The 12,045-nt window shown below is 41.7% G+C and overlaps 1 protein-coding gene across 6 annotated transcripts in view; it reads right to left on the bottom strand.

Moving 5' to 3' along the window:
• The window catches only part of phf14 (PHD finger protein 14), a 147,752-nt gene that overhangs the window by 97,229 nt on the left and 38,478 nt on the right, over window positions 1-12,045 (bottom strand). For all 6 annotated transcript variants that reach the window (XM_072370807.1, XM_072370805.1, XM_072370806.1 and 3 more), the window contains exon 8: window positions 728-874. In XM_072370807.1, coding sequence (XP_072226908.1) covers window positions 728-874 — 147 coding nt within the window. The remainder of the gene's footprint in view (window positions 1-727; window positions 875-12,045) is intronic.

The following is a 12,045-nucleotide window of genomic DNA, read 5'->3' as shown; positions in this document are numbered from 1 at the left end:
TCAAATTAAAAAGCATTTGCAGAAATGCTTTTTCATTTTAAGAATGTGGTTGCATTATTTGACTCATGAATTAAATTAGTGATCAATCATTCTATTTGCATTTTAATTGTCTTCTTCAAGAGTGCTCAATCTTTCATTCAATTAAAATGAAAAAGAAACATTTGAGATTTAACTGTCAAAATATGCCCCAGCAAATAGATACCAAAATTAAATTTGAAATGTCAAATTTGAAAATTCAAATGCATTTGCAGAAATGCTTTTTCATTTTAAGAATGTGGCTGCATTATTGGACCCATAAATAAAATTAGTAATCAATCCTTCCAATTGCATTTGCATTTTCTTCTTCAAGACTGCACATTATTGCTTTTTCGTTTTCATGTCCTACCCGCAAAGTACTGCTTATGATTCAAAAACGAAAAAGCAATCTGAGCGGCGCAGCAGAGTGACGTCAGCTCTTCCTCAGCTCCCTGCTGACCGAGCTACCCATCTTGTTCGGTAGGGGGCAGTGTGCACATCTGCATTGCATTACATTGCAAATGTGGACAGTGGGCATTCAGAAATCAATTAATGTGAAGCAGAGTATTCACTTGTATTGTGTTTTCACTGCGTTTACAAGCCATAACAAGCTTTAGTCAAACTTAACCGTATTTGTGAGGTCATGCACACACCTATGTAAAAAGACACACACCAAACAACATTTTGTTGTGGAAAGTTGAGGAAATCTTACCTGAGCCTCGGGAGTGAGTTGTTTCTCTCTCTCCTGCAGAGACACCTTATAATAAGACTGTAAGGCCAGGTAATTCTTTCTTTTCCACTTCCTGTCAAAGCGGTCTGCATGCTGTTTGCAGTATGCAAAAAAAGGATCAGCAATATCCTGAGAAGATACAAACACAATGTTTAGAAGTAGAATAACAAGCAAAAAATGACATTTTACAGCCTAGTCCTTTTCATTTCTCACTCAGACAAGGGAAATTGCAACTAGAACTGAAGCAGAGCTTTGTAGCTGACGCTTTCCTCGAAATATAGGTTTGTTCCTGGAAGTACAGTTTTCCCATCAATATTTTGACCTGTAGCATTATTAATAGTGGCATATTTGGTTTATTGACTTAATAAAAGGCAGATAGAAAAGAGGACAGGCATTTTTCTGAATATTTAGGGCATATTGTGGAAGTTCTGGTGCTGCACCACAGTGATTGTTATTGCAAAAAAAATTACATTTCTCATTCAAATAATAACTTTGGTGGAAGTCGTTGAGGTCATTAAAAAGCTTCTTGGCAGCAAAGCACCCGGGGTGGACGAGATATGCCCTGAAATGCTAAAGACCCTGGGCCAACGTCTATGGAGTGGCAGACCAGGTTCCATTTTTAAGAAAGGGGACCAGAGAGTGTGTTCCAACTACAGGGGGATCACACTACTCAGTCTCCCTAGGAAAGTTTATTCCAGGGCGTTGGAGAGAAGACTCCGTCTGATTGTAGAACCTTGGATTCAGGAGGAGCAGTGTGGTTTTCGCCCAGGTCGTTGAACAGTGGACCAGATCTTTACCCTTGCAGAGTTACTGAGAGGATCATAGGAGTTTGACCATCTAGTCTACATGTGTTTTGTAGAGTTGGAAAAGGCTGATAACCGTGTTCCCCCAGGCATTCTATGGGAGGTGCTGATGGAGTATGGTGTACCAGAGCCACTTTTATGAGCTATCCAGTCCCTGTATAACCAAAGCAAGAGCTGTGTTCGTATTCTTGGCACTAAGTTGAATTTGCTTACAGTGCGTGTTGGACTCCACCAGGGCTGGCCTTCGTCACAGATCCCGTTTGTGATTTTCATGGAGAGGATCTCAAAGCGTAGTCTTGGAGAGCAGGGCGTCTGGTTTGGAAACCTCAGGTTTGCATCTCTGCTTTTTGTAGATAATGTGGTTCTGTTGGCTTCTTCAAGCCAAGACCCGCACTGAAGCGATTCGCAGCTGAGTCTGGAGTGGCTGGAATGAAAGCCAGCTCTTCCAAGTCCAAGGTTCTCAACCGGAAAAAGGTGGAATGTTCTCTCGGAGTTGGGACTGAATTACTGCCTCAGGCGGAGGAGTTTAAGTATCTTGTTCATGAGTGATGGTTGGTCGGTGAGAGAGATGGACAGATGGATTGGGGCTTCGTCAGTTGTAATGAGGGCGCTGCGGTCTGTTGTAGTGAAGAAAGAGCTGAGCTGGAAGGCGAAGGTTTCAATTTACTGCTCCATCTGTGTTCCAACCCTCACCTATGGTCACGAGATCTGAGTAGTGACCGGAAGAACGAGATTGCGGATACAAGCGGCTGAAATTGGTTTTCTTCAGAGGGTGGCTTGGCTCAGCATTAGAGATAGGGTGAGGAGCTCAGCCATCCAGAGAGAACTTGGAGTAGAACCGCTGCTACTTAACATTAAAAGGAGCCAGCTGAGGTGGCTCGGGCATCTGGTTAGGATGCCTCCTGGTTACCTCCTTTGGGGGTTTTGCAGGCACATCCTACTGGGAAGAGGCCCCAGGGGGGACCCAGGAATCACTGGAGGTATTATATGTACCTTATGGCCAGTGTTGTAGTGCTTGAGATCGGTCTTGTCTCAGTCTCAGACAAAGTGGGCTCGAGATTTTATTTCAAGGACTGTGGGGATGTCAATAAATTACCTGTGCATTTTTGGATTTGCTTGTTAATATCATTACTGTGATTTTGCGTAAAATGTATTGCTTCAAGTACAACCAATAACTTGACTCATTTATCATTTGAAATTGTTGTCACCGTTAACGGTTGTCACCCCTCCCGCCCCCTTTCACACACGCCCCATGAAAGTGCATGTGAGTGACAGGAGAAGAGGCTGTGTGAAGATGTCAGCCAACTCGTCTGTAATTAAATTTGGTTACCTGAACCACAAAGAGTTTTTGTGCACAACTACAACCAAAATAAATCCCAGCGCATCATGTAAATTTTGTAATGCAACGCTAACAGAGACGGCTGGGACTACGTCCAACTATTACCGGCACTTAGAGAGGAAGCATAAAGAAAGGTAAGCTAAATGTAAGTGAGATTTAGTGAATACTAGCGAAACACGTTTGCTAATCATGTGTATATGCTTCAGGACACAGGTTTCATTTGTTTGCCGGTTATTTACCCCCTAGCTGTGCACAAGCATATTAGCACATTACCTCACTGCATTAGCTAACTTAATGTCACACTGGATGTAACATTTAGTTAGCTAATGCATTGTTAACTTTGTGTGAGAGTGAGGAGGGAAGACGTGTCTTATTCCGACGTTACGTTTCTTGTGATAAAAATGACGAGACAGGTGACGTAAAGCTATGTAGCTAAAGTTTATATAGTTATGTTACATCAATGTCAACTCTGACGTAAACGATACACAACACGCTCCCTCTCCTGGATGAGAGAGCTAAAGTCAGCAGTCTCCAGAGTGGAGACAGAGTAACATTAATGCTCCACCTCTATGAAGTTACACATTAAATATGCTTTGCCTGGCTATAAGCATACATCACATACTTTAAGAGTGCTCATTTTTGGGTTGAATACACAAACAAATATATAAATTTATGTAATCAAACACTAGGCAAGGCAAGGCAAGTTTATTTGTATAGCACAATTCAACAACAAGGTGATTCAAAGTGCTTCACAGAGACATTAAAACAGAAGAAATAAAAAGCATGATTTAAAATTTAAACAAAAACCTTCTTTTGTTTAAATTTTAAATAAGAACAATAGATAAAATCAGAAAAAATTATATACATGAAAGATAAAATCAATAGTTAAAACATGATTCTGTTTTGAAACTCAAGCTTATTCAAATGCAGCTGAAAATAGATGTGTCTTCAACCTGGACTTAAATACACTGTTTCAGCTGATCTGAGGCTTTCTGGGAGTTTGTTCCAGACATGTGGAGCATAGAAGCTGAATGCAGCTTCTCCATGTCCGGTTTTGACTCTGGGAACTGATAAGAAACCGGATCCAGATGACCTGAGGGGTCTGGAAGGTTCATAGTGGGTCAGGAGGTCACTGATGTATTTTGGTCCTTGACCATTCAGAGCTTTATAGACCAGCATCAGAACTTTAAAGTCTATCCTCTGATGGATAGGCAGCCAGTGTAAAGACTTCAGAGCTGGACTGATGTGGTCCACTTTTTTGGTCTTAGTGAGGACTCAAGCAGCTGAGTTCTGGATGAGCAGCAGTTGTCTAACTGACTTTTTAGGCAGACCCGTAAAGATGCTGTTACAATAATCAAGCCTACTGAAGATGAATGCATGGACTAGTTTTTCCAGGTCCTGCTGAGACATCAGATCTTTTAGCCTTGATATATTCTTAAGGTGATAGTAGGCTGACTTTGTTATTGCCTTAATGTGTTTGTCCAAATTTTGGTCTGAGTCCATCACTACACCCAGATTTCTGGCCTGGTTGGTAGTTTTTAGATTTATAGATTGAAGCTCTGTGGTGACTTTCAATCGTTTATCTTTGGCTCCAAAGACAATTACCTCAGTTTTGTTTTTGTTTAGCTGGAGGAAGTTGTGGCACATCCAGTCATTAATCTCCTCAATGCATTTTCCAAGGGCCTGTACAGGCCCTCTGTCTCCTGGTGACATTGTTATATCTGTTACATCTGTGTGTCATCTGCATAGCTATGGTAGTTTATTTGGTTGTTTTTTATAATCTGTGCCAGTGGGAGCATGTAGATGTTAAACAGAAGAGGTCCCACTAGAGCTTGTAGCATGTGTAAGTGTTGTAAGCAACTCTCTGACTTGCTCAATCTCTCAGATTTTCTCACACTGTGTGTTAGATGGGTGTTTAGAAAAATACACATTTGTCTCTTCTATCCCTTTTCCATGGAAGCTTATTCACATTAAAGATGATTGTTATTTCAGTGTTATGGTACGAAAATTGACTGGTTTGGCTATATTGTACCATGTCAGTCATATAGTTGTGTAACTATTTGAAAGCTATTTGAAAAATATTTTGGTTGGCTTAATGCCTTGCTGTATATGATCCACACATTTTGTTCTAATACAGTACACAGATTTTACATACAGTTATGACATTTTGATACTTTTACATCTTACACCATTATTTTCAAGATTGCTATTTGATGTAATTGTTCATATCACCAGACATCTTATGGATTCTTTCGCCCTGAATTTTAGGTTCCTGGAGTAGAAGGCAGGATAACACACAGATGTCACGCAGCCATCTATTGCATCTTTTGCCCAGAAAGTGCCCCATCAGGGAAAACAAAACATTGGATCTCCTGTATGCTAATGCCATAGATGCATACGACGCCACAGCCCCTCCTCCCCTCGGCAGGTCAGACCACAACTTGGTCATGATGACTCCCAAGTATGTCCATCTTGTGAGAAGGCAGCCTGTGCACACCAGGATGGTGAGGAGGTGGACACAGGGGGCAGTTGAGGCACTGCAGGACGGCTTTGAGTCGACAGACTAGGATGTACTCTATGAGCCACATGAGGAAGACATTGACAATATGACAGACTGCATCACAGACTACATCAGATTCTCTGAGGACACTACCATGCCTGCCCGGACCGTGCACTGCTTCTCCAACAATAAGCCCTGGATTACCAGTGACCTGAAGGCACTTCTAAACAAAAAGAAGATGGCTTTCAGGGAGGAGCAGAGCAGAGAGGTACTGAGGACATGCAAGGCCAACTACAAAAGAAAACTGGAGGCCAAACTCCAGCAGAACAGTGTGAGAGATGTTTGGACAGGAATGAAGCACATCATAGGGATGAAGGGGAAAAGCAGGCAGACATCAGGGAGCCTGGATAGGGAAAACCAGTTTAACCAGTTTTTTAACAGGTTTATCTCACCTACTGCCACCCCTCTGACATCCCCATACCCCCACACAGTCACACTGTCCCAAATGCCTCAAACCACTCCACATTCTCTTATACAGCACCTTTCCATCTGACCCCCTCTCCCTCCTCCTCCTCCACTGTAGACAACTGCATCAACCCCGACCAACGGTGACTACAGGCCAGGTTGAGAGGCAGCTGGAGAGATTACATCAGCAGAAGGCTGCAGGCCCTGATGGCATCACACCCAGGATCCCGAAGACCTGTGCCAGCCAGCTGTCTCCTGTACTGGGACATCTGTACTGCCTGAGTCAGGAGAAAGTCCCATTGCTGTGGAAGACATCCTACGTTGTTCCAGTCCCCAAGAAGTCGAGGCCATCCGACCCATCAGACTACAGACCAGTCGCCCTCACATCTCATGTGATGAAGGTCTGGGCAGTGTCCTGTCTGATGTGGTGGTCAGTGACATAGGAACTCCACAGGGAACTGTGCTTTCTCCCTTTCTCTTTACCTTGTACACCACTGATCTTCAGTACAACTCTGAGTCACGTCACCTACAGAAGTTTTCTGATGACTCAGCTGTTGTCGGGTGTATAAGGGGGGGAGAGGAGGGGGAATACAGGACACTGGTGGACGACTTTGTAGAGTGGTCTGAACAGAATCACCTGAGGCTGAACGTCAGCAAAACCAGAGAGGTGGTGATCGACTTCAGGAGGAAGAAGACACCTTCACAGCCACTAAGGATCGGGGGGGAGGTGATGGAGGATTACAAATACCTGGGAGTGGTGATTGCAAACAGACTCGAATGGGTATCTAATACTGAGGCTGTGTGCAAGAAGGGAATGAGCAGACTCTATTTCCTGAGGAAGGTGAGATCCTTCAATGTGTGCAGCAAGATGTTGGAGATATTCTATCAGAGTGTTGTTGCCGGCGCCATTTTCTTTGCTGCTGTGTGTTGGGGCAGCAGCATCAGAGCCAGCGACTCTAACAGACTGGACAAAATCATTAAGAAAGCTGGGTCTGCACTTGGTCTCAGGTTGGAGTCTTTTGAGACCGTGGTGGAGAGGAGGACACTGAATAAGCTGTTGTCCATAATGGATAATAATCCACCCTCTCCATCACACCATGGTCAGACAGCAGAGCACCTTCTCACACAGGCTGCTTCAGCTCCGCTGTTTAAGGGACAGATACAGGAAATCATTCCTGCCACATGCTATCACACTGTTTAATAAAAGCACAGGTCATTATTCTCTATATGCACTTTAGATATCTTTTCTGTTAAACATACTGCTCAGTCATGTTCAATAACTGCAACTGGTATACTTTAATACTGGACAAGTGCACATTAGGTTGTATATAGACGATTTTTTTTTTTTTTTTTTTACTTGAATCTTATTTGTAATTACAATCTTAAAGGAGGCTGAACTTCTCGGCTGAATGTGTATGCCTGTGTTTACCTACGGGTGTTTTGACCATGTGTACCACAGTGCCAGATGTCATTAGGTACAAAATTATGACAGTGTTTATGTTCTCTACATACTGTTCTGCTTTCTTATTCGTAACGCTGACCAGCTTGAATTGTGTGCTCATATGCTGACATGTTATTTCATGCTCGGCTTAGTGTTACTACGTTAAAATAATAGACATGCTATTTCAGCTCCTGGTTACTATCATGGGTTAATTTGGTTGGCCATAGTTGGTTATTTTTTTACATTACACTTGATGGCATGCATTGTTAATTAAGGAAGTAAGGCTGTATAGCCTTGCTACACCACATGATTAGCCTGACACATTCTCTCCTAAGAATCATAATCTAAGTTTACTATGCATAGCTAAATAATCTTACTACTTTGCACTTTACTATTTTTTTTTTTTTTATGTTTGAGGCTTGACGGGAGCCGGAGCACTTAGCTTTATAGTTCTCCCAACCACAAGCACATAATGCGTGGATTTTTTTCTGAGGGTTGTTGTAATCACCCTGTTCATATGGCTGATAGGGGGTGGGTAACTACTGGACCTATGTACGAACTGAATCTATTCCACCAGACTTTTATTTTTGTTTATGTTTTTGTGTCCTTGGGTTTCATATATGGTGCTCATTTCTCTGTGTACACAAGATGGCCAATATAAATAACACCAGAGGTTATGATGGTTACCCTGCTAACTTCATAAGTTGGAATGTTAAATCACTTAATCATCCAGTGAAATTTAAAAAGATATTTTCATACCTAAAACAACCCAGAGTAGATATTGCATTCTTACAAGAGACCCATATACGTTCTTGTGATAGTTCTCGTCTTGTTAGGGGATGGGCTGGTCAGGTCTATCAATCCAATTTCTGCTCAAAGGCTCGGGGTGTTGCAATTATGATAAATAAAGGTGTACAGTTCAGGGCATCTCATGTGCAGGCTGACTCTGCAGGGCAATATGTTATCGTGGTTGCTCACAGTTATTTTAGCTTGTATTTATGCTCCGAACTGGCATGACCCTACATTCTTCACAAATTGTTTTTCTCACTTACCAGATTTGGCAATCTCTATTCAGCTCTTTCTGAGGACCTACGGTGTAGCGGATGTGTGGCGGTTTCGAAACCCAACCTCCAGGGCATACCTCTTACTACTCCCCGGTTCACAAGACGTACTCACGCATCGATTACTTTTTCCTGGATAAAAGAATTCTGCACCTTACAAAAGAATGGGGCTATGATCATTTCAGATCATGGTCCCTTGATCATGAAAATGTACATTACCGATACACAACCATCATAACGTCCTTAGCGTTTTAACCCCTTACTTCTTTGTGAAGATGAGTTTGTGAAGTTCATATCATCTGAAATTAAAATGTTTCTTGACATCAATCAAACCCCCGGGATGTCGTCATCTACTGTAGGCGAGTCGCTAAAGGCATATTTATTTCGTACTGTGCAAATAAAAAAAGGACTAGCACTGAGCGTATTAATAAATTAACAGATGAGATATTAGAATCAGACAGGCTGTCACACACTAATGAAGTGCGGACCCCGGTGCGGCCACAGAGTCATGAGAAACAAAACTCTTAGTTCAAACAAAAGTTTATTTGAGAACAGAAAACTCTCATACAGAGAAAAACCTGGCCAGGCGAGCAGAGAAGTTGACCAGCAGGATCGGAACAAAAAAAAAACAAGGTACTCCAAGAACTAAAAATAATCCACAAAAACACTAAAGGTCAACATCCAGGTTATTAACCAAACAGGAATAACAAAAACATTAACACACTAGCAAAGAATGGCAGAGAGAGAGAAAAGTCCGGCCGAACACTTGCTACCAGCTGCGCCAAAGAACTGCTAACCAAACCATTCCTGTAGTTAATGATGAATGCGGTATAAAATGCACTGACAATGAGAAAATCAATTCCTGTTTCAAGAAATTCTACCAATTATTATATACTTCAGATGTGCCCACCAATCCCTCTGTCCTAGCGGACTTTTTTAAATCCCTAAAAATGCCCTCTGTAAGTGAAGAACTCTCGGCTGAACTGGAAAGGGATTTCTCAGGGAGATAGTGTCAGCAATCGGTGCCATGCAAAGCGGCAAATCTCCTGGGCCAATTTTTCAAAAAGTTTTCCGACCAGTTATCTCCTTTTGTCAGTGTTTGAAGAATCCTTAGTCACCAATTCCGTGCCTCTACCTATGCGTCAAGCAGTCATCTCTTTATTACCTAAAAAGGATAAAAATCCCCTCAATTGCAGCTCATACGGCCCTGTCTCGCTGCTGAATACACACGCAAAGATTCTTACAAAAATTTTGGCGCATGGTCTTGAAAAAATTGTCCCCTCTATTATCTCATCCGACCAGACAGGATATATCAAAAATCGCTACTAATTTTTTAATATCAGGAGTTTACTTAATATCCTTTATTGTCCCACTCCACCCGATCCTGGGAATATTGGAGTGATGCTCTCACTCGAAGCTGAAAAAGCGTTTGATCGGGTCGAGTGGGACTATCTCTTCAAGACTTTGGAAGCTTTAATTTTGGCCCTAAATTCATCTCCTGGGTTAGACTCCTATACACGCTCCTAATGGCTGCAGTTCACACTAATAATAATTTATCCACCTATTTTGAGCTGAAGTGGGATACAAGACAGGGGTGTCCTCTGTCACCAATTTTGTTTGCTGTTGCACTTGAGCCACTTGCATAAGCCCTGAGGCAGTGCTCCACCATCAAGGGGATACACTGGGCAGGTTTGGAGCATTAAGTCTCACTCTATGCCGATGATATGTTATTATTTAATATCGGACCCCCTCTCAAGCCTTTATTATCGACTTTACTCACCAAGTTCGGAAGATTATCTGGCTATAAAGACAACTTTGAGAAAAGCGAACTTATGCCTCTCTCTATAAGGCTAACTATCATCCCCTCTTAAGTAATCTTAAACAAGACCTGGAGCGTTGGGACCCTCCCCCTCTCCAGGGGGAGGATCAATAAGATTAAGATGAATGTTCTCCCTAAGTTTTTATATTTATTTCAATGTCTCCCTATTTTTCTTATAAAATATTTTTTGTCCAATTTAAACAGTCAGCTTTCATCATTTATTTGGCATAAAAAGCAGCCCAGGATTAATAAAAATGTATTACAGAAGCCTCGCACGATGGGCGGTATGGCCCTTCCAAATTTTATGTATTACCACTGGGCTGCCAATATAAGAGCTTTGCTGTATTGGTTGAGAGATGATGGCTCGGATGTTAATAGTACTGAATGGACAGGGTTGGAGAGAGCATCCATCAGAGCTCCCTCTCCAGCAGCACTATTATGTTCCAAATTACCTTTGGAACAGCCTATCTCAGCCTTCACTACTAATCCAATCAATTAAAACCTGGAAGCAGTTTAGAAAGACCTTTAAGTTCACTGATCTTTCACTTGTTGCACCATTGATAAAGAATCATATCTTTTTCCCGTCAATGATGGATGAAGCTTTTAATGTCACATGCCATCAAACTTTAATAAGTTTGCCTCTTTTGCACAGTTACAACAGAAACATGGTCTCCACAAATCACACTTCTACAAGTATTTGCAGCTTAGAGGTTTTGTAGCTTCCAACTCTAAATGTTTCCCACAGAGCACTCCACGATTTCAGAGGAAATACGGCAATAAATTATTCAGCAAATTTATTATTCCTCTATATGCCTCAGACATACTGTGGTTCAATTCAAAATAGTTCACCGTCTTCATTGGACCAGAGATAGATTTTCTAGGATTAAGACGGGTATTGACCCTACATGTGATCAATGCAGACAAGCTCCTGCCACATTACTTCACTTGTTTTGGTCATGCCCTATGCTATACAGTTTTTGGCATTCTATCTTTGAGACATTCTCCGAAATATGTGGGAAAACAGTGCACCCATCTCCTCTGATTTGATTATTTGATGTGGGCTCCGGTGGGTGCCACTTTTTCTGGGAACCACCTAGGCATGATGGCCTTCTGCTCTTTGTTGGCCAGGAGACTTATCCTTATCCCTTAAATGGAAAGATGCAATTTTGCCAAAACAATGTCGGACTCCATAGTTTTCTCTGGACCCCTGCCAAATCTGACCAGTGATGACAGTCACATGTCCTCCTTCAATTGCTGGTTGTCTAAATGGTGTCCAGCAAACAACGTGGGCTACAGATATAATTGGCAATCTTTCTGGAGAAAACCTGGTCTGATGAGGAGAGACGACATCCATCCCACTTTGGAAGGAGCGGCTCTCATTTCTAGAAATATGGACGAATTTATTAGTCATCCAAAAACATGACAACCCAGGGTTGAGACCAGGATGCAGAGTTGTAGTCTTACACACTTCTCTGCGATTTCCCACTTGATGCTGCCCCCCCAATAAAAAAACACAAAAGGAGCAAATCCTCTTGTGCAAACAAAATTTAAAACAAAAACTTTAACTGAACAAAAACATCAAACTATTAAATGTGGTTAGCTGAATATTAGATTTCTCCTTCCAAAGTCTCTATTAGTGAATGACTTGATATGTGATCATCATATTGATATATTTTTTCTTACAGAAACCTGGCTGCAGCAGGAGAATCATCCTGGCTAATCCTTAGCTAGAATATTGTTTTTGAATTGGCTCTACATGAATGCATTGGATTATTTTGAAATTAATTAACTGGATTTCATTGGATTATACAATTAATTGAATTTCAATTGGCTTGAATTGAACTACATTATTTAAGTCCCTTGAGATGACAT

This window comes from Leuresthes tenuis, unplaced genomic scaffold (genome assembly GCF_036924035.1).
Source record: "Leuresthes tenuis unplaced genomic scaffold, fLeuTen1.0.hap1 SCAF_18, whole genome shotgun sequence".
Lineage (NCBI taxonomy): Eukaryota > Metazoa > Chordata > Actinopteri > Atheriniformes > Atherinopsidae > Leuresthes > Leuresthes tenuis.
This window is presented reverse-complemented; position numbering and strand designations above follow the sequence as displayed.